This window comes from Plectropomus leopardus, chromosome 9 (assembly GCF_026936395.1).
Source record: "Plectropomus leopardus strain MGB_pleo_1.0 chromosome 9, ASM2693639v1, whole genome shotgun sequence".
In the NCBI taxonomy this organism is placed as follows: Eukaryota; Metazoa; Chordata; class Actinopteri; order Perciformes; family Serranidae; genus Plectropomus; species Plectropomus leopardus.
Genome location: NC_142184.1, coordinates 9,478,714 through 9,502,691, shown reverse-complemented (window position 1 = coordinate 9,502,691; position 23,978 = coordinate 9,478,714). Strand labels below are relative to the sequence as shown.

Below are 23,978 nucleotides of genomic sequence, written 5' to 3'. Positions count from 1 at the left end.
TTGCAGAAAATGGCAAAATCATAATAATTTGGCATGTCGAAAAAATGACCAAAAATCCAAGACTATAGTAAGGCAAAAATGTCAAAAAATGACATTTCCTAAAAATAGCTGAAAACAGCTGGAAATAGCTTAGAATACCCTGCCAAGACACGCCATACCAGAGAAATTTGCAGAAAATGGCAAAAACATAATAATTTGGCATGTCGAAAAAATGACCAAAAATCCAAGACTATAGTAAGGCAAAAATGTCAAAATTTGACATTTCCCAAAAACAGCTGAAAACAGCTAGAAATAGCTTAGAATACCCTGCCAAGACATGCTATACCAGAGAAATTTGCAGAAAATGGCAAAAACATCAGAATTTGGCATGTCGAAAAAATGACCAAAAATCCAAGACTATAGTAAGGCAAAAATGTCAAAATTTGACATTTCCTAAAAATAGCTGAAAACAGCTGGAAATAGCTTAGAATACCCTGCCAAGACACACCATACCAGAGAAATTTGCAGAAAATGGCAAAAACATAATAATTTGGCATGTCGAAAAAATGACCAAAAATCCAAGACTATAGTAAGGCAAAAATGTCAAAAAATGACATTTCCCAAAAACAGCTGAAAACAGCTGGAAACAGGTTAGAATACCCTGCCAAGACACACCATACCAGAGAAAGTTGCAGAAAATGGCAAAAACATAATAATTTGGCATGTCGAAAAAATGACCAAAAATCCAAGACTATAGTAAGGCAAAAATGTCAAAATTTGACATTTCCTAAAAATAGCTGAAAACAGCTGGAAATAGCTTAGAATACCCTGCCAAGACATGCTATACCAGAGAAAGTTGCAGAAAATGGCAAAAACATAATAATTTGGCATGTCGAAAAAATGACCAAAAATCCAAGACTATAGTAAGGCAAAAATGTCAAAAAATGACATTTCCCAAAAACAGCTGAAAACAGCTGGAAACAGCTTAGAATACCCTGCCAAGACACGCCATACCAGAGAAATTTGCAGAAAATGGCAAAAACATAATAATTTGGCATGTCGAAAAAATGACCAAAAATCCAAGACTATAGTAAGGCAAAAATGGCAAAAAATGACATTTCCCAAAAACAGCTGAAAACAGCTGGAAATAGCTTAGAATACCGTGTCAAGACACGCCATAACGGAGAAATTTGCAGAAAATGGCAAAAACATAATAATTTGGCATGTCGAAAAAATGACCAAAAATCCAAGACTATAGTAAGGCAAAAATGTCAAAAAATGACATTTCCTAAAAATAGCTGAAAACAGCTGGAAATAGCTTAGAATACCCTGCCAAGACACGCCATACCAGAGAAAGTTGCAGAAAATGGCAAAAACATAATAATTTGGCATGTCGAAAAAATGACCAAAAATCCAAGACTATAGTAAGGCAAAAATGGCAAAAAATGATATTTCCCAAAAACAGCTGAAAATAGCTGGAAACAGCTTAGAATACCCTGCCAAGACACGCCATACTAGAGAAATTTGCAGAAAATGGCAAAAACATCATAATTTGGCATGTCGAAAAAATGACCAAAAATCCAAGACTATAGTAAGGCAAAAATGTCAAAATTTGACATTTCCCAAAAACAGCTGAAAACAGCTGGAAACAGCTTAGAATACCCTGCCAAGACACGCCATACCAAAGAAATTTGCAGAAAATGGCAAAAACATAATAATTTGGCATGTCGAAAAAATGACCAAAAATCCAAGACTATAGTAAGGCAAAAATGGCAAAATTTGACATTTCCCAAAAACAGCTGAAAACAGCTAGAAATAGCTTAGAATACCCTGCCAAGACATGCTATACCAGAGAAATTTGCAGAAAATGGCAAAAACATAATAATTTGGCATGTCGAAAAAATGACCAAAAATCCAAGACTATAGTAAGGCAAAAATGGCAAAAAATGACATTTCCCAAAAACAGCTGAAAACAGCTGGAAACAGCTTAGAATACCCTGCCAAGACACGCCATACCAGAGAAATTTGCAGAAAATGGCAAAAACATCAGAATTTGGCATGTCCAAAAAATGACCAAAAATCCAAGACTATAGTAAGGCAAAAATGTCAAAAAATGAAACTTCCCAAAAACAGCTGAAAACAGCTGGAAACAGCTTAGAATACCCTGCCAAGACATGCCATACCAAAGAAATTTGCAGAAAATGGCAAAAACATAATAATTTGGCATGTCGAAAAAATGACCAAAAATCCAAGACTATAGTAAGGCAAAAATGTCAAAATTTGACATTTCCTAAAAATAGCTGAAAACAGCTGGAAATAGCTTAGAATACCCTGCCAAGACACGCCATACCAGAGAAAGTTGCAGAAAATGGCAAAAACATAATAATTTGGCATGTCGAAAAAATGACCAAAAATCCAAGACTATAGTAAGGCAAAAATGGCAAAAAATGACATTTCCCAAAAACAGCTGAAAATAGCTGGAAACAGCTTAGAATACCCTTCCAAGACACGCCATACTAGAGAAATTTGCAGAAAATGGCAAAAACGTCATAATTTGGCATGTCGAAAAAATGACCAAAAATCCAAGACTATAGTAAGGCAAAAATGTCAAAATTTGACATTTCCCAAAAACAGCTGAAAACAGCTGGAAACAGCTTAGAATACCCTGCCAAGACACGCCATACCAGAGAAATTTGCAGAAAATGGCAAAAACATAATAATTTGGCATGTCGAAAAAATGACCAAAAATCCAAGACTATAGTAAGGCAAAAATGGCAAAAAATGACATTTCCCAAAATCAGCTGAAAACAGCTGGAAATAGCTTAGAATACCCTGCCAAGACACGCCATAACGGAGAAATTTGCAGAAAATGGCAAATACATAATAATTTGGCATGTCGAAAAAATGACCAAAAATCCAAGACTATAGTAAGGCAAAAATGTCAAAAAATGACATTTCCTAAAAATAGCTGAAAACAGCTGGAAATAGCTTAGAATACCCTGCCAAGACACGCCATACCAGAGAAAGTTGCAGAAAATGGCAAAAACATAATAATTTGGCATGTCGAAAAAATGACCAAAAATCCAAGACTATAGTAAGGCAAAAATGGCAAAAAATGACATTTCCCAAAAACAGCTGAAAAAAGCTGGAAACAGCTTAGAATACCCTTCCAAGACACGCCATACTAGAGAAATTTGCAGAAAATGGCAAAAACATAATAATTTGGCATGTCGAAAAAATGACCAAAAATCCAAGACTATAGTAAGGCAAAAATGTCAAAATTTGACATTTCCCAAAAACAGCTGAAAACAGCTGGAAACAGGTTAGAATACCCTGCCAAGACACGCCATACCAGAGAAATTTGCAGAAAATGGCAAAAACATAATAATTTGGCATGTCGAAAAAATGACCAAAAATCCAAGACTATAGTAAGGCAAAAATGTCAAAATTTGACATTTCCCAAAAACAGCTGAAAACAACTGGAAATAGCTTAGAATACCCTGCCAAGACACGGCATACCAGAGAAATTTGCAGAAAATGGCGAAAACATAATAATTTGACATGTCGAAAAAATGACCAAAAATCCAAGACTATAGTAAGGCAAAAATGTCAAAATTTGACATATCCCAAAAACAGCTGAAAAAAGTAAGGCAAAAAACGTTGTCTCTTCTTTTTTTATTAGAGTCTCTCACCAGATTCTCAAATGAAAGAAAAGGCAAACACCCGGGTATGTTAGACAAAGGTTAAAACTGCTCAAGTCAGGCTTTATTCAAATATAGAAATGTCAATAGCTTAAATCAAATGCAACAGTTAATTCATTCTCTTTTACAGGAGTTGCAAGAACTGTTTGACATAGAGTGTAGGCAATAAAAGGCAATAGAATCTATTGTTCCTGTTTCATCTAGAGGTCCATTGCATTTTTTCTCGCTCCACTGTCCGTCTGTCCTCATTTGCTGGCCTTGGGATGGTGTGTTGAAGTAGAAACTGCCTCCTCCTGCTTGGGGTGTCATGTTTGGTTTGAAGCCTCCTCCTGCTGTGGGGAAGTTTCCATAAGTATCTCAAAAACATCGGAAAACAGCTAGAAACCGATTAGAATAGCCTGCCAAAACACGCCATACCAGAAAACTTTATATGAAGGGCCAAAAAACTCATAATTTGGCATGCTGAAAAAATGACCAAAACTCCAAGACTATAGTAAGGCAAAGATGTCAAAATTTAACATATCCTAAAAACAGCTGAAAACAGCTGGAAACAGCTTAGAATACCCTGCCAAGACACGCCATACCAGAGAAATTTGCAGAAAATAGCAAAAACATAATAATTTGGCATGTCGAAAAAATGACCAAAAATCCAAGACTATAGTAAGGCAAAAATGTCAAAAATTGACATATCTCAAAAACATCGGAAAACAGCTAGAAAACGATTAGAATAGCCTGCCAAAACACGCCATACCAGAAAACTTTACATGAAGGGCCAAAAACATAATAATTTGGCATGCTGAAAAAATGACCAAAAATCCAAGACTATAGGAAGGCAAAAAGGTAAAAATTTGACATATCCCGAAAACAGCTGAAAACAGTGCGAAATAGCTTAGAATACCCCGCCAAGATACGCCATAACCGAGAAATTTGCAGAAAATGGCAAAAACATCATAATTTGGCATGTCGAAAAAATGACCAAAAATCCAAGACTATAGTAAGGCAAAAATGTCAAAATTTGACATTTCCCAAAAACAGCTGAAAACAGCTGGAAACAGCTTAAAATACCCTGCCAAGACACGGCATACCAGAGAAATTTGCAGAAAAATGGCAAAAACATAATAATTTGGCATGTCCAAAAAATGACCAAAAATCCAAGACTATAGTAAGGCAAAAATGTCAAAATTTGACATTTCCCAAAAACAGCTGAAAACAGCTGGAAACAGGTTAGAATACCCTGCCAAGACAAGGCATACCAGATAAATTTGCAGAAAATGGCAAAAACATAATAATTTGGCATGTCGAAAAAATGACCAAAAATCCAAGACTATAGTAAGGCAAAAATGGCAAAAAATGACATTTCCCCAAAACAGCTGAAAACAGCTGGAAATAGCTTAGAATACCCTGCCAAGACACACCATACCAGAGAAATTTACAGAAAATGGCAAAAACATAATAATTTGGCATGTCGAAAAAATGACCAAAAATCCAAGACTATAGTAAGGCAAAAATGTCAAAAAATGACATTTCCCAAAAACAGCTGGAAATAGCTTAGAATACCCTGCCAAGACACGCCATACCAGAGAAATTTGCAGAAAATAGCAAAAACATCAAAATATGGCATGTCGAAAAAATGACCAAAAATCCAAGACTATAGTAAGGCAAAAATGTCAAAAATTGACATATCCCAAAAACAGCTGAAAACAGCTGGAAACAGCTTAAAATACCCTGCCAAGACACGCCATACCAGAGAAATTTGCAGAAAATGGCAAAAACATAATAATTTGGCATGTCGAAAAAATGACCAAAAATCCAAGACTATAGTAAGGCAAAAATGGCAAAAAATGACATTTCCCAAAAACAGCTGAAAACAGCTGGAAACAGCTTAAAATACCCTGCCAAGACACGCCATACCAGAGAAATTTGCAGAAAATGGCAAAAACATAATAATTTGGCATGTCGAAAAAATGACCAAAATTCCAAGACTATAGTAAGGCAAAATGTTAAAATTTGACATATCCCATGAACAGCTTGAAAACACCTGGAAACAGCTTAGAATACCCTTCCAAGACACGCCGTCACAGATAAATTTGCAGAAAATGGCAAATACATAATAATTTGGCATGTCGAAAAAATGACCAAAAATCCAAGACTATAGTAAGGCAAAAATGTCAAAACTTGACATATCCCAAAAACAGCTTGAAAACAGCTGGAAACAGCTCAGAATACCCTGCCAAGACTCGCCATAACCGAGAAATCTGCAGAAAATGTCAAAAACGTCATAATTTGGCATGTCGAAAAAAAATGACCAAAAATCCAAGACTATAGTAAGGCAAAAATGGCAAAAATTGACATTTCCCAAAAACAGCTGAAAACAGCTGGAAACAGCTTAAAATACCCTGCCAAGACACGCCATACCAGAGAAATTTGCAGAAAATGGCAAAAACATAATAATTTGGCATGTCGAAAAAATGACCAAAAATCCAAGACTATAGTAAGGCAAAAATGTCAAAATTTGACATTTCCCAAAAACAGCTGAAAACAGCTGGAAACAGCTTAAAATACCCTGCCAAGACACGCCATACCAGAGAAATTTGCAGAAAATGGCAAAAACATAATAATTTGGCATGTCGAAAAAATGACCAAAATTCCAAGACTATAGTAAGGCAAAAATGGCAAAATTTGACATATCCCAAAAACAGCTGAAAACAGCTGGAAACAGGTTAGAATAGCATGTCAAGACACGCCATACCAGAGAAATTTGCAGAAAATGGCAAAAACATCAGAATTTTGCATGTCAAAAAAATGACCAAAAATCCAAGACTATAGTAAGGCAAAAATGTCAAAATTTGACATATCCCAAAAATAGCTGAAAACAGCTGGAAACAGGTTAGAATAGCATGCCAAGACACGCCATACCAGAGAAATTTGCAGAAAATGGCAAAAACATCAGAATTTTGCATGTCAAAAAAATAACCAAAAATCCAAGACTATAGTAAGGCAAAATGTTAAAATTTGACATATCCCATGAACAGCTTGAAAACACCTGGAAACAGCTTAGAATGCCCTTCCAAGACACGCCGTCACAGATAAATTTGCAGAAAATGGCAAAAACATCATAATTTGGCATGTCGAAAAAATGACCAAAAATCCAAGACTATAGTAAGGCAAAAATGTCAAAATTTGACATATCCCGAAAACAGCTGGAAACAGCTTAAAATACCCTGCCAAGACACGCCATACCAGAGAAATTTGCAAAAACAGCCAAAAATATCACAATTTGCATGTAAAAAAAAAAAGAAGACCAAAAATCCAAGACTATAGTAAGGCAAAAATGTCAGAAATTAACATATGCCAAAAACAGCTGGAAACAGCTGGAAATAGCTTAGAATACCCTGCCAAGACACGCTATACCAGAGAAATTTGCAGAAAATGGCAAAAACGTCATAATTTGGCATGTCGAAAAAATGACCAAAAATCCAAGAATATAATAAGGCAAAAATGTCAAAATTTGACCATCCATCCATCCATCCATTTCCTTCCGCTTATCCGGGGTCGGGTCACGGGGGCAGCAGCCTAAGCAGGGAAACCCAGACTTCCCTCTCCCCGGCCACTTCATCCAGCTCTTCCCGGGGGACCCCGAGGCGTTCCCAGGCCAGCTGAGAGACGTAGTCTCTCCAGCGTGTCCTGGGTCTTCCCCGGGGCCTCCTACCAGTGGGACGTGCCCTGAACACCTCACCAGGGAGGCGTCCTGGAGGCATCCTAATTAGATGCCCGAGCCACCTCATCTGGCTCTTCTCAATGCGGAGGAGCAGCGGCTCTACTCCGAGCTCCTCCCGGATGACCGAGCTTCTCACCCTATCTCTAAGGGAGAGCCCAGCCACCCTACGGAGGAAACTCATTTCGGCCGCTTGTACCCGCGATCTAGTTCTTTCGGTCACTACCCAAAGCTCGTGACCATAGGTGAGGGTAGGAACGAAGATCGACTAGTAAATCGAGAGCTTTGCCTTTCGGCTCAGCTCCCTCTTCACCAAGACAGACCGGTGCAGAGTCCGCATTACTGCAGACGCCGCACCGATCCGCCTGTCGATCTCCCGTTCCATCCTTCCCTCACTCGTGAACAAGACCCCGAGGTACTTAAACTCCTCCACTTGGGGCAGGACTTCATCCCCGATCCGGAGGGGGCATGCCACCCTTTTCCGGCTGAGAACCATGGTCTCGGATTTGGAGGTGCTGATTCTCATACCAGCCGCTTCACACTCGGCTGCGAACCGATCCAGTGAGAGCTGAAGGTCGCGGCCCGATGAAGCCAACAGGACCACATCATCTGCAAAGAGCAGAGACCTAATCCTGAGGTCACCTCAACACCCTGGCTGCGCCTAGAAATTCTGTCCATAAAAGTTATGAACAGAATCGGTGACAAAGGGCAGCCCTGGCGGAGTCCAACCCTCACCGAAACGAAGTTCGACTTACTGCCGCAATGCGGACCAAGCTCCGGCACCAGTCATACAGGGAACGGACAGCCCGTATCAGGGAGTCCGAAACCCCATATTCCCAGAGAACCCCCACAGGACTCCCCGAGGGACATGGTCGAATGCCTTCTCCAAGTCCACAAAGCACATGTGGACTGGTTGGGCAAACTCCCAAGCACCCTCAAGGATCCTGCCAAGGGTCCAGAGCTGGTCCACAGTTCCACGACCGGGCGAAACCGCATTGCTCCTCCTGAATCTGGGTTCGACTATCCGGCAGACCCTCCTCTCTAGTACCCCGAATAGACCTTACCAGGGAGGCTGAGGAGTGTGATCCCCTGTAGTTGGAACACACCCTCCGTCCCCCTTCTTGAAAAGAGGGACCACCACCCCAGTCTGCCAGTCCAAGGGCACTGCCCCGATGTCCACGCAATGTTGCAGAGTCGTGTCAGCCACGACAGCCCCACAACATCCAGGGCCTTGAGGAACTCCGGCGGACCTCGTCCACCCCGGGGCCCTGCCACCGAGGAGCTTTTTGACCACCTCGGTAACCTCAGCCCCAGAGATAGAGGAGCCCACCCCCGGGTCCCCAGGCCCTGCTTCCCCAACGGAAGGCGTGTCGGTGGGATTGAGGAGGTCTTCGGTATTCCTTCCACCGATCCACAACGTCCCGAGTCAAGGTCAGCAGCGCCCCGTCGCCACCATACACAGTGTTGACGGAGCACTGTTTCCCCCTCCTGAGACGCCGGATGGTGGTCCAGAACCTCTTCAAAGCCGTCCGGAAGTCGTTTTCCATGGCCTCGCCGAACTCCTCCCATGCCCGGTTTCGCCTCGGCGACCGCCGCCGCAGACTCCGCTTGGCCTGTCGGTACCTGTCTGCTGCCTCCGAGTCCCACAGGCCAAGAAGGCCCGATAGGACTCCTTCTTCAGCTTGACGGCACTTTACCGCCGGTGTCCACCAGCGGTTCGGGTGTTGCCGCCCGACAGGCACCAACCACCCACGGCCACAGCACCGGTCGGCCGCCTCAGCAATGGAAGCACGGAACACAGCCCACTCGGACTCAATGTCCCCAGCCTCCCCGGGACATGGTGAAGCTCTTCCGGAGGTGGGAGTTGAAGCTCCTTCTGACGGGAGACTCTGCCAGACGTTCCCAGCAGACCCTCACTATGCGTTTGGGTCTGCCAGGTCTGACCGCGCCCTCCCCACCATCGGAGCCAACTCACCACCAGATGGTGATCGGTTGACAGCTCCGCCCCTCTTCACCCGAGTGTCCAAGACATACGGCCGCAAGTCCAACGATACGACTACAAAGTCGATCATTGAACTGCGGCCTAGGGTGTCCTGATGCCAAGTGCGCATATGGACACCCTTATGCTTGAACATGGTGTTCGTTATGGACAATCTGTGGCGAGCACAGAAGTCCAATGACAAAACAGCGCTCGGTTCAGATCGGGGGGGCCATTCCTCCCGATCACGCCCCTCCAGGTCTCACTGTCGTTGCCAACGTGAGCGTTGAAGTCCCCCAGCAGAACAAGGGAGTCCCCAGAAGGAGCACTCTCCAGCACCCCCTCTAAGGACTCCAAAAAGGGTGGATACTCTGAACTGCTGTTTGGACCATAGGCACAAACAACAGTCAGGATCCGTCCCCCAACCCGAAGGCGGAGGGAGGCTACCCTCTCATTCACCGGTGTAAACTCCAACGTGCAGGCACCGAGCCGGGGGGCAATAAGTATTGCCACCCCTGCCCGGCGCCTCTCACCAGTGGCAACTCCAGAGTGGAAGAGAGTCCATCCCCTCTCAAGAAGACTGGTTATGGAGCCCAAGCCATGCGTCGAGGTGAGGCCGACTATATCTAGTTGGAACTTCTCGACCTCGCGCACCAGCTCAGGCTCCTTCCCCACCAGAGAGGTGACATTCCACGTCCCCAGAGCTAGCTTCTGCAGCCGAGGATCGGACCGCCAAGGTCCCCGCCTTCGGCTGCCGCCCAGCTCACATTGCACCCGACCCCTACGGCCCCTCCTATGTGTGGTGAGCCCACGGGAAGGAGGTCCCATGTCACCTCTTCGGGCTGTGCCCGGCCGGGCCCCATGGGTAAAGGCCCGGCCACCAGGCGCTCGCCATCGAGCCCCACCCCCAGGCCTGGCTCCAGTGGGGGGGCCCCGGTGACCCGCGTCCGGGCGAGGGGAACTCTGAACCATTGGTTGATGTCATCATAGGGGTCTTGTGAGCTACACTTTGTCTGGTCCCTCCCCTAGGACCTGTTTGCCATGGGTGACCCTACCAGGGGCATGAAGCCCCCGACAACTGAGCTCCTAGGATCACTGGGACACGCAAACCCCTCCACCACGATAAGGTGGTAGCTCAGGGAGGGGATATGTCAAAATTTGACATATCCCGAAAACAGCTGGAAACAGCTTAAAATACCCTGCCAAGACACGCCATACCAGAGAAATTTGCAGAAAATGGCAAAAAGCTATAATTTGGCATGTCGAAAAAATGACCAAAAATCCAAGACTATAGTAAGGCAAAAATGGCAAAAAATGACATTTCCCAAAAACAGCTGAAAACAGCTGGAAATAGCTTAAAATACCCTGCCAAGACACGCTATACCAGAGAAATTTTCAGAAAATGGCAAAAACATCAGAATTTGGCATGTCGAAAAAATGACCAAAAAACCAAGACTATAGTAAGGCAAAAATGTCATATTTGACATATCCCAAAAACATCTGAAAAACATTTGAAAACAGCTTAAAATACTCTGCCAAGACACACCATAGCAGAGAAATTCGCAAAGACAGCCAAAAACATCATAATTTGGCATGTCCAAGACTATAGTAAGGCAAAAACTGTCAAAGTTTGATATGTCCCAAAAACACCTCAGAGTTTTATTTGATTTATATGATTCATCTTTTGCCTCGCATATAAAACAAACTTCAAGGACTACTTTCTTTCACTTCACTTAGACATATCCTATCCCAGACAAATGCTGAAAAATTACAACATGCCTTTGTCACCTCCAGGCTGGATTACTGTAATTCCCTATTATTCCGTTGCCCGAACAAATCACTGAGGTCGCTCCAACTGGTGCAACGCTGCTGCACGTGTTCTAACGGGAACCAAAAAAGGGACCATATTTCTCCTGTTTTAGCTTTGTTGCACTGGCTCCCTGTAAAATCCAAGATTGAATTTAAAATCCTTTCCCTTACTTACAAAGCTCTAAATGGCCAGGCTCCATCCTATCTGTCGCAGCTCATAGTTCCTTACCAACCCTAAAGATCACTGCGTTCTGAAAATGCAGGATTACTTGTGGTTCCCAAACTTTCCAAATGTAGGAAAGGAACCAGAGCCTTCAGTTACCATGCTCCTCTGATCAGAGGGATGAGAGGAGCATGGTCAGAGGGACGTCGTACACTGTAAAGCCCTCTGAGGCAAACCATGTTTTGTGATAATGGGCTCTACAAATAAAATTGACTTGACTTGACTTGACTATAGTATGTCAAAATATGACATGTCCAAAAAACAGCTAAAAACCGCATCAAATAGTGTGTTGAGACACACCATAGCATAGAACATTGACAAATCATCCAAAAACTTCATAATATAGCATGTAAAACAAACGACCGAAAATGCCATGTTATAGTAGTAGCGAAAAATGTCTAAATATGACATGTCCAAAAAAAAGCTGAAAACCACATAAAATAGCATGGCAATACACTTCATAGCGTAGAACATTAAAATAAATAGACCAAAAACATCAAAGTATAGTATGTCAAAAAATTGCATGTCATAGGGGCATTGGTGGCTGAGTGGATAAAGCAGGCACCTCATGAATGAAGGCTTGCTGCATTTGCCTCAGGTTCAACTCCTGTTTGAGGCCCTTTGCTGCATGTCATCCCCTCTTGCTCCCCCCCTCAGGCTATTATTCTGCCCTACCCAATAAAGGCTAAAATGCCAAAACAATAATGTTTTTAAAAAAAATTACTTGTCCAATAAACAGCTGAAAACCACATAAAACAGCATGCTGAGACAGGTCATAGCATAGATTGTTGACAAAATTCCCAAAAACACCATAATACATTTCAGCCCGATCTGGCAGGGGTGGTTTTTAGGCCGGTCAGACCTGCCACCCTGGCTCTGCTTCCTCTTTCTTTTCTATTACTGCTCTCTGGCCTTCATATTAAAGCCTTAATTGCTGATCAGTCACCCTAGGATCTTAATTGAGTGCTTATCCTTTTCTGGAGCACAAGTTTCTTGTGTTTTAGTTGAATGTAGAAAAAAAAAACAACCAAAATGCCATACTATAGTATCGCAAAAAATGTCAAACTATGACATGTCCAAAAAACAGCTAAAAACTGCACCAAATAGCGTGTTGGCACACGTCTGCATAGAACATTGACAAAACATCCAAAAACACCATAATATAGCATGCTGAAAAAAACGACCAAAAAACGCCTTACTTAAGTATGACGAAAACTGTCATACCGCATAACCGAAACAAAATTTCACCTGAGAGTCAAACCAGCAACTTCTTGCTTTCAAATCAAATGCTTAGTCGATTGCAATCTTGATGTGCCCTCTATGAAATCAACCCTAAATATAGCTCATTGTTTGCAGTTACATCTGTTGAAAACTCGCATCTGCTGATACTGCTTTTACCTGTTTTGGAACCATTTCACCTCATTTATTCGCCAAAACGACAAATCACCCAACTTTACGCACCTTCATTTGTCTGCAATATCACAACCAGTGTCTAAACTGTATGAATCTACAGCCAAATTATATTTTACGGCATTAATAAAATAAAATATTTCCAACAAGACTCGAACCACCAGTCTCTCGCTCACTAAGCAAAACATTAATCCACTAAGCCAACTTTTCTGTTCTTCAGGATATTTTGAATTGTACAATATTTAATATATGGCAGTGACATCTGTTGAAAACCCAGTTAATGTATGAGTCAGGCCGACAATAATCTAGGTTCTTGGCACAGCAAAATTCAGAATCAGCAGTGACGTCTGTCAAAACTCAACTGACATATGACTCAGGCCGATACTCCTTGATTTCAACAGACTCATCTGCTGATACTGCTTTTACCTGTACATTTATCAGCCAAAACAACACATCACTCAACTTTACGTGTCTTAATTTGTCTGCAATATCACAATCACTGTCTCAACTGTGTGAATCCACTGCCATATTATATTTTACGGCATAAAGAAAATAACATATTTCCAACAAGACTCAAACCACCAACCTCTCACATGCTGACCACACAGTTAGCCCACTGAGCCAAATCTCAACAAACTTTATGTTGTGAAATCGACGTCTAGTGTTTATTTAGCCTAGTTTTGGAGAACATTTGAAAATTAGTAACCGCGGTTTTTAATAACTCAAATTGTTGAGTAGTCATAGCACTAAACTTCTTTTGGAAATGGAAAAAAATATAGTTACAAACCAAAAGGACAGATGGTCACCCCTTCTTAGAAGTACATTTTGGGAGGCATTTGGTATTGTAAATTGTTATTTTCAGTGGCCAAATGTAACTTTGTAACATCCTGAGAGGTTTTAAGAGCAGCTGTTTGTATGAGAATTATTTTACTCATTGTGCCTGTTGTAAAATTAAATGTAGTTTGATTGTGTTCATTTGACCAGGTTTGAACTGCATTGTTTGTTAAACAAAGCTTTTGCTGATGTCATTATTGTGAGGGGGGACTTCCTGAGTGTTCTGAACTCATTGTCTCAAAGGGTAAAAGACACAGTGAGCTAAACTCTTGTAGTCTAAAGTTTTTTTTGTTTTTTTCTATTAGATTACTTAGATTGTATTTTCTGTTAGATTACTTAGATTTGAGGAAGTATTATTTTTAAAGACTTCATGACATTGATTCGTCACAAAAATGATTGATGGTGAGTCATGTCAGATGACATATGAGCTACTTATACTGTCACAAGTTTAATGAGATGGCATCTGAAAAGCTGAAAAAAATCCCTGCCAGGGCTTCAATTACCTGCTGTCATTATGTGCCTGGCAATTTCTGCTTCCAATTCCCGATGACAGACGCACAACATCAACATAGCCCTCAAGACAGAGAAACTGAAACAAAAAGTGCAGCATGAATACTTCACAGTGCCAAAATGAAAGTGGGGTTTTCAAAAGCTCATTCAGTTACTGAGCTGCTTAAGGTGGATGATTCGTAGTATGTCAATGCCCACAACAAGTACATAGTGTTTTATTTCCCTCTAAAAGGGAACTGGTGTTTCCTTACAGTAAGTGCTTTATCTTTTAGAGAACAGAAAATGCTTTAAGTAATGATAAGATGGTAGGTGACTGCACATGAATGCCTCATCAAGGGTTTTTTTTAGGGATTGTGTATTTTATCCTCTGACTCACAAAACCACATCTTTCTGCCGTGTCATATTCACAAAGCATGTAATCATATGACACTTAAATGACATTTGGCAGATTTCACCTTTGACATTCTGATGCATCACTCTCAGCCCGATGCTTTGCTTGCTTTAAGGTCATGCACTTATTACCTTAAACTGTGATGTCAAAGTAAGTTAGTAAGTTAGCACCTTATCTACCTACACATCCTTGGCCAAGAAACACCTCCTACACTTACCCCCCAAATTCAGCAATGAAGCTCTGTAAACCCCAGTAGCTTAATTAACATACTGACTTGGGAAATACTTTTGAGATGGCCGGTAAGTGGAGTAGAAATGATGTTCATTCTGCTGGTAAATGTGTGTGTGTGTGTGTGTGTGTGTGTGTTTTGCATGTAGGCCTCAATGAGAGTCAAACTGCAACTGTGTCAGTTGTGAGAGAAGTCATTGTCAATCTGGGGCTCATTTTACGTAATGCTCTGTAATATGAAAATCATGCAGGCGATAACAGAGCACCACGCTCTTCTGAGGGACGTTTCTTTAGCAGGATACTTTAATCTGCCTCTGCAAGCGAGGGCGTTATTATAGGGCTCTGACGTCACTTCCTTCCTGATAAACTTCTTTTTACACATCCTTTTATGTGGGGGGAGCCTTTGGCGTCAAACAATAGTGTCTTCAAACAGCTGTGGTTGTTGGGTCAAGATGAGAAGGGGTCTGCAGATTTAAGTCGTTGAGAGTAAAGTCAGACCACTGGGAAAGTACACGCAATACAAGTGCTCGGAAGTTCCACTCACAGTTAACTCTTGAGTGACACTTAAGTGATGTGTAGGTGACACATTCAATTTATGCCTCTTACAGTTCATCTGTACTTTTTATTACATGTCAACTTGATGATCAGTCTTGGGAAACCTACTTGACTGTGTCAGTAAAACATCCTGAAAGCTTGTGATATTGTCTGCAGTTATTTTGAAAAAGTACAAAAAAATTAACTACAAAAAATAAATAAAGAAAAATAAAAAAGTGAAAAAAAAGAAAAAGGAAAAAACAAAGAAGGCAAAGGAGACTTGTAAAAAAAAGTAATAATTCTGTGATATTATTTAAGCAATGTATTTATGATATAGTTTTCCCCTTTCTCTAGCTATTTTAATAATAATTTTGCAAATCTACATTTTAAATGTCAAACTTAAAAACCTAAGTTTTTGAGTATACTACACATTGACTGTCTCCCTCTAGTGGCCCTGCAGAAAAAGAGAAAAGTATATTTTAAAAAATGAAAATGCAGTTTTTGAACATATATATATATTTTATTCATATATATAATAAATTTCTATGTACAATTTATTCTTTTTTGTTGTAAAGAAACAAAATTAAAGAGAAAGCTTTGATTGCAAACAGTGTTTCATACTAAAAGGGAGGGAGACAAAATGGAAAGTGCTCATAAAACTAGTGTGTTATTTCCCTCTTGTAATCGCATTTTAGGTAAATACAACAGGGGTTTGCCATTGTTTTGCAAGGAGATTGGATTGAAGGCCAGGATTCCCCTTGAAGTCACTTTGAAGTCGTAAAATGAGAAGTGTCACATGATAAAGAAATCACAGGCCGCATTATAAAGAAATATCCACCACACATCGTGAGGCTTTGGCTTTTATCGCACTGACTTTTATCGAAGTTCGCGCTCGCTACCAAAGAGACTATGATGCTTTCAGTAAATCTTCTATCAACACTTTGCTTTTACGGCTGTGGTGGGAGTCCACTGTTTGCAATCCTGTTTGTATGTTGATTTGTGAGTTTAACCCTTTGAAACCTGAGCAAATTGGCTAGAATTCTTTCAAAAACATGGGAAGAAGGCAATGAGCAACAAAGGAAGGCAATGAGCAACAAAGGAAGGAACTGCCCAAAATTAGTGAGAAATTAGTATAAAGTACAAAGTACAAAAAAAAGAAAAAAGTAAAAGAAAGTAAAAATTAAAAAAATAGAATAAAAAATTAAAAAGGCAAAGAAGACTTGAAAAATGCTCAACAATAATAATTCTGTAACATTATTTAATCTATGCATTTATGATAATTCTATAGTTTTTTCCTATCTTTTTTTTTTTAAAATCAAATTTCTGAATCTATTAATTTCTTTCAACTTTTGGAACATTTCTTACCAAGTTACTCAATGACCTTTTCCCATGCTTTTTGAAAGAAATCACACCGATTTGCTTAGGGTTCAAGGTCTAAATACTTGTGGAAGGTGTCTGTAAGCAACGCGAAGTGATGTCGCTCCAGGTTTCAAAGGGTTAAACCAAAGTGTCATGAATGTCTGGGTTTCATCACTGACAGGAATAATGATACATTCGACAAAGCACAGCTAGGACAGTGGAAACTGGCCACTGATTTACAAAGGGAGATGTCTGATTGTCTGTCAGTCAGCCTTAGTAGACAAAGTCTGACACCATCAATGCAACATAATCACATAAATAACATCACAAAAACCATCCAGTGTACGGATTCTTCCTTTAGAACATTGGCAAGAGGTAAGCCCTCCCCTCATCAATGGTAATACTTTAAACAAAATGTATTAATAAAATTTATTTTCTTTAAAGCAGTTGAGACAGTCATGCATTACGCAGCCTAGTTAAACTAATGGCTGGCTACAGGGCCTCCCTTATGAAGAAGACATCCACGGATCGTGAACTGATCAAGGTTAGCGTTTTTTTAGTAGTTGGCAGGTAAGAGCTTAAATAAGCCGGTGGCGGTGCCACAGTTTAAAGGAAACGGGGCCAGAGGTTTGATGTAACGTGCTAAATTTTATCTGTGCACACAGATATGAGTCAAGACATCAAAGTTCTAGGCCCGGAGAAATGTTCCTATGTGCAGGCTGCAGATGTCGGCCTGGGTCTGGGGGATTGAGATCCAGGCCCAGCCAGCTTAAAGGTCTTGCAGAGCGGAAAATATCCTAGGTAGAGTACACACTCCCGAGAATGTCTGCGTGGCAGCTTTAAAGAATCACCACATTGAATACCACTTACGTTTCACAAACCTGTACATGTCACGTCAATACAAAAGAGGGTTTTCAGCCACAGAGGACCCGTGCTTGTGTGAGAGAGGCCTCCCTCCTGTTGTGCTCTTGCTGCCTGTATTCCTTTGCTCGGACATCAGAGGGATAGACAGATAGCAGGGGGGTTAGGTAGAGGGCCAGTCTACATTCTGAACTTGGAGAGAGGCAAAAGATTGAGAGGACAGAGAGACGAGGCTAAGCGGGAGAATCGTTCTGTGCTCAATGAGTTTTGAAGGCACTGTCCTGTCACATGATATCAACAAAGAACTCACAGGGATTGCCCATAGCGTGCTGGAAGGACTGGCGACTGGCGGTGAGCTCAGGAGGAACGGCTGCTAACTCTCTCCCAGGAGGGGCTCCAGGGGGCGTGCTGCTGCTGACGGAGGTTTTGGGGGCCAGACGAGCCAAACAATAAGGGGGAGGCAAGCCTGGGGGGCCATAGGAGGAGGCATGGCTTTGCTCGCTGAGGGCGCACGAGCCCGGCCCTGGCTGGCTAAAGGGGGTGTGGCTGTAGGTGAAGGAGGGGTGGCTGTTCTGAGAATGAGAGTGACTCCTGTGTGACTGGCTGTGACTGAGACTTGATCGGGCGTGACTGTGACTGGAGACGGCATGGCTGTGATGGCTCATTTGGCTGGCGGACCTGTCACCGCGCCTCCCTACACGGACACGGGGCTCTGATTCGCTGCATGTTGACCTTTGACCCTTCTCCTGAGGGGAGAAGCGTCTACCTTTGCCTGCGCTGGGGTTGGATCCACTGCTTCGGCTTCCTGTTGAGAAAAAAAGAAAGGACATTTAAGCTTTTTCTTCTACACTTCAGGTAATACTGAGGCAGATAGTCACACATTAAACAAAATAATGTTTATTATAATGCCTTTGTGAACTGCAACAGACACTATACATGACATTTCGACCAACACTCTTTATCAGCACCGTGATGAAGAGCATTGGTTGAAAGGCATTCGTCGTATGGCTGCCACAAGCCCAGAATTAAAAGCATCTAAAAAGGACATTATTGTGTGCTGACAGTCAGATTTGTCATACATTGCTTTTTGTGTCATGCACCTGGAAGAGTTTTTCAGTTACGGTCAGGGGTGTGCTCCTTTTTTCCTTGTACTATACATGACATGAGATGTCATGAGAGACCTCCTTTGGTACAAATAAAAGCAAACATTACTGCACTTTGTTTAAGGTGTGACAGGATTTTTTTTTATACAATCTAGCAAGAGTCAAGGGCAAACATGATTATCTCAAATATCTTCCCCAAATTCCACCTGCAGCAACTATCATCTGATATTCATACAAACACTGAAACATTCACAGATTATAAATGTAAACATGATACACCTGCATCAGAGAGACACACAGCACTTGCTGGATAACAGCAGATTTTAAAAAAAAGTTCTTATATTCATATTGTCAGTTTTGTCTAAAAAGTAGGTTATTATCAGGTCTCAATGCTGCACACTGGTGGCGTCACACTGATAGAGGTGTACCACGCTGCTGCAAAATCAAACATTCCACGCCTCCCCTTCCGCAATGAGCCCAACAGTACTGGGTAAAGTGGTGCATGATCGCCCCCTATCAGTGAGAATGATAGCACAAGCCTCGGAGTGATCATCCTGCATCATGCACCTCCCAGCACAGTACCAATGCATGCCCAGAGGTGCAGAGAGGGAGAATGGACTGTCAGGAGTCACACACAGGATATGCACACTGAAAGGACGCATGGGACGGGCGGAGAGAAAATAAAACCTGAAAGCCACAGAATGATAGGTGGAAAATGTTCAGCACAGGAGAAAGAGAGGAGGGATAGAGTAAGATGAAGAGGAGGAATGGTGAGAGGAAAAAAGAAAGAGAACAGCAGAGGAGGAGAGGGGGGGGTTAGCAGGCTTACCGGTTCCCCCAGTGTCCTGGGACTACCTCCTCCTTCAGTCTACCGTTGCCCAGCAGAAACAGAGGGAACAACAGAATTACACACACCTCCCAGCTCCGTCCTTCCAGGACTAACTAATGTACCCTATGCCACTGTGCATCTATCTCGCATGTTCAAACTAGTATTACACCTATGGATGTTTTTGATCCTTTTCTTATCATCCAACTAAAAAAAATCATCAAGTTATGGAGAAACTGCTCCTCAAAAATGCACACATGCATTCAAACAGGCAGGCAGACACATAGTAACCCTTTAACACTTTTTGGAAATAGGGATGGGAATCGAGAACTGGCTCCAAATTGTCTAAGACATTAGAACTGTATATCAAGCTCATCAATTACTTTTAGTGGTGCCAGCATGTTTTTTTATTTGCAAAACAATGGCGTTTAACTCGTGCATCAACACTGCTGAAAGGAAACAGCCCAAACAACATGGAACAGGTTCCAATCCAGTTCCCGCACCTAATTTTGAACCGTTCTGAGCATTTTGAGCAAAAATTAAATGGTTTGGAACCTGAGAAAGTTCCAAACCATTAGCAGGTTTTAGGAGTTAAGTGACAAATCATCAGGAAAAAAGAGCGTGCAGTCGACTAACTAATATTTGGTCAGTGCTTGTTTTTTGTATAAAAACAGAACAGAACAAAAGCTGGCTGGTAATATGCATTCTGCTATTTTGCTACTACTGCAACTTTACTTTGCACTGTTCAATGCCCTCAATTGATGACACAATGGTTTCACTTAAAACTACGCTATATGGCACCAAGGTTTACCCAGTTCAGGAATCAGAACTTAAACGGGTGAAAAATGTGAAAGTGTGGCTTCATTTTACTAAAAAGATGACAACAGTAGTGCTCTTGTGATATATGTTAAATAATCATTTCAAGCAACAGCAATATGCTGAAATATCTTTCTATGGAACATGGGTGTAAAAGTCCAGGACTGTCATTTATTTGACACCCTACTCATAAGTGCCACTGCCGCCCATTCAAGCAGCACATCTGTTACAGAGGGGAAATACCCTGTTAAAATATAATTAGTTTTCCTGATTAAGGTACTTTTGACTAAGACAACGGTTAAACTCTGCAGCTTTTGCACACCTTAGTTGTATGCATGCATTGTTTTTTTAGATCTGTTTCTATACTGTCTTCAGACTCAGAAATTATAAGATACTTGTATTAACACTGAAAACCTGTGAAGGCCTACTTTTTTCAACGCAGAATTTTGATGAGGAATCAAGAAGCGTATCAAAAAAGGAATCAGACCTATCAGTAAAATGGATAATTGCATTGGTATCAATAAATCTTCTTAATTCCCATCCCAATCCCTATGCCCAAAGAGACAAAACTACAAATTTAACTTGCATAAAATACATCGCATGTCTTATCTTTGTCTTCTCTGTCCCTCCACATTTCCAAGGTTGCAGATAAACTAACTGAAAGGGTGACAACCGGCGGAGAGCAAGACATGACGATGTCTGGATGAATCACTCAAAACAATGAAAATTAGACTGATAGATGGTAACATGTAACTTACCATTATCTGTCTGGACTGCCTGGTTTAAAATGAATACTACAACCACACTATCACAGCCACCCACTTATGTGTAACACAGCCCCTGGACCTCCACTCTCCCTCGATGCAGATATCAAAAACCATGCAGAAGCAACACAAAGCACTGTCACGCTGTGATTCAACATAAAAACAAAAAAATCAATCGAGAACTGATGAAGAGGGATGGACTCGGTGTTGATCATTTCAAGCTGGCGATTTGCAATCACATGGTCGATCAGATTGTTTTTGCGTGTACACACCCAGTACTGCAGAGCTGTCCGCTGCATGACTCAAGATGCTCATGATTGACCTTGACGATACAGGACGTGTTTTAGAATACACATATTTGATTAATAAAAATGCAATGTCAACTTCCTGCCCGAGAGAGGCAGAAAAGCTAGCATTAGCATGAGTCAGGCACTTGTTAATACTGACGTCATATGTCAGGGATACTTAGATTAGGGATAATGTCATGTTGCGTGTTGAGTCAAATTATCACATTAATTACTGAAAGCCTGACGGGAATCTCAAAGGCCCCTTTTACCCCTCTGTTTCATTGCTCACCCTCGCTGTGCTGGCTGCCTGCGCTCCCACTGTGGAAACTGTGGCATGGGTCTGAGTATCCTGGCGGGAAGCTGGGGGGTGCGGAGGGAAAGGGAGGGTAGGGGAATGGCTGCCCGCCCAGGGGCCAGGGGTTGCTGGTGGGAGGGAGGGGTGCCAGAGTGTCCTGCTCAGAGCCTCCGCCGCTGGATCCCTCGTTTAAATTGAGTGATGCCATGTCTTATTGGAGACAAAACAGAACCAGAGAAGGAAAGATTTAGTACAACCCTTCCATTCATTAAAAAAAAAGAAAAAAAAAGCTATACAAATGGAGCTACATTATTAGCACACTGAGAGAAGTGGTTTTACTTTGGCAGAGGTCCCCAAAGGTATAGTAGCACTGCTCGGAGAAGGTGATCTTGTTGACCGTGTGTCTCAGGTAACCGTGTTTCAGCAGACTGCTTGCGTACTTCCTCGCATCCCGTCGGTCCTTGAATCCCTCAACTCTGGAGTAAAGCCAGTCCACCACGTCGGCACCTGACACAGCAACAAACACACACACACACACACACACACACACACACACACATGTTGGCTCCTGCTATAATATGTTGAACAGATGCTATAAATACTCGATATGCAAAACAGCCACACTGGCTACATGTAGACAGGCTGCACAATGTTGCAAGAACTTTATATAAAACTGGTTTAGTTAATGCCAAAACTATGCATGATACTTTTCAGGCCTTAGATGTTGATTTTGTGGTTAGAAAAACAAACTAAAAACTTGCTGAGTTGCAACACAGATGCAACTTGTATTTAGGAACAATAAATTGCCTAAAGGAGAAAAAAGTGGATGGATTTGCAAAAAGCTAGCATATGATTACAGATTAAATTATCTCCAGAGTAGCTGTTTCAAATTTCACACTTATAATAACAGCAAAAAAATAAAAATATGAAAATAATCAAAACAAGAACAACAATAATAATAAAAATTCAACTTTGTGTTCTTTAAGAAATGGCAAATAAAAACTGATTTCTTTGTTTTAAAGCCTTACTAAAGCATTATTCCTCATAGACAGTACCAACATCGAAAGCAGTGTGCATACAACACAGGTTTTTGTATTTCTACAACCTACATGCATTACTTACAGTAAATTACTTTTTAAAAACTCCAAATCTTAGTCTACATGAAACAAAGGTTTACTGTTAGTTTTGTGTGTTCCCACACAGCTCTCACCAATAACTGCATTGGCGATGGTGATCTTCAACCACATCCTGTCTCGAATCTCTAAGCCAGAGTCAGGCAACTGCATCACCTTGACGATAGTTGCCATGTCTGTTTTGCTTGCAGATAGAGGCAAGTCGTCAAACTCTGTAATGGGAGAGGAAGGAGAAAAAATAGTGACAAGGCGAACTCTTTGGTTGTTCAAATGTTGCAAGGTTGTCATAATTACCACAGAATGGCTGCTTCATAGAGTGTGGTGGAGGTGGTGATTGGTTGCTTTTACCATAGTGTGGATAAGGTCCTGTCAGTGCGGTGGTGTGAGAAATCCAGGCTGCTGGGTCAATGGGTCTCACTGGTTCAGCTGAAGAAATGAAACAAATAAGGCAACTTTGATAAAAGACAAAGTTTAAACATTGTCTAGTTCACACCTGGTCAAGGACACAAGTTAAATTACTTCATATGTAATAAAAATAAGTTTGATTGGATAAATTATATGGAAAATACTATATATTATACTAATACTATATGAGAAAAAAGCACTTTTGTCTGTCTTACCACGAGGGATGGTGAAGTAGCTTCGTGGAGATGGGTCCCAACATTTGGCAACAGTAAGACTAATAGGACTGGAGGAAACACACATAGAAAATGAGTTTGAATAGAGTCTTTGAAAGACAAAAAACACACAGGGGCAAAGTCTGGCTGAGCCAAATAATACAACATGTGGAAGTGAACAGATTATTGCTGCACTGATCTGCTTTACTGTCCACACTAATACTGCATAGTATTAACATGCAGATTATTATGTGGTGTTATTTAGTTATTTGTGGTTACTTGTTACTTGTGGTACTTTCCACAAAAAAAAAACCCCACTGACTTGACAATCGACACAGTATTGTATATACTGTAGGCCTATATACTATTAAAAACTGCCTTTAGTAATACCAGCAGGCAATCTTTATGTACCTAAATGTATTTCCTATGTATGAGATATTACCTCCTACGAATAAGACATTATCTCCTACATAAAAGATATTTTCTCTTATGTAGGAGATAAACTTTTAGGCCTAATTAGGCAGTTTTAAGAGTTAGAAAGCCATGCAAAATGATGTGCTTAATGCACGATGCTTATAGCATTGAAAGTTCAGCCAAATGCAGCA

The 23,978-nt window shown here is 41.4% G+C and overlaps 1 protein-coding gene across 3 annotated transcripts in view; it reads right to left on the bottom strand.

Moving 5' to 3' along the window:
- Nucleotides 1–3,707: 3,707 nt before the first annotated feature.
- LOC121946932 (segment polarity protein dishevelled homolog DVL-1-like) overlaps nt 3,708–23,978 on the bottom strand; it is a 46,776-nt gene continuing 26,505 nt past the window's right edge. The window contains exons 10-17 of one of the 3 annotated variants that reach the window (XM_088081926.1): nt 23,377–23,444; nt 23,051–23,182; nt 22,834–22,968; nt 21,963–22,130; nt 21,618–21,833; nt 17,843–18,337; nt 14,153–17,719; nt 3,708–4,012 (exon numbers count right to left, since the gene is read on the bottom strand). In XM_088081926.1, coding sequence (XP_087938052.1) covers nt 17,718–17,719; nt 17,843–18,337; nt 21,618–21,833; nt 21,963–22,130; nt 22,834–22,968; nt 23,051–23,182; nt 23,377–23,444 — 1,216 coding nt within the window. In that variant the 3' untranslated portion in view covers nt 3,708–4,012; nt 14,153–17,717. Of the gene's footprint in view, nt 4,013–14,152; nt 18,338–21,617; nt 21,834–21,962; nt 22,131–22,833; nt 22,969–23,050; nt 23,183–23,376; nt 23,445–23,978 lie in introns of all 3 variants that reach the window. The other 2 variants (XM_088081925.1, XM_088081927.1) reach the window with 2 other exon arrangements.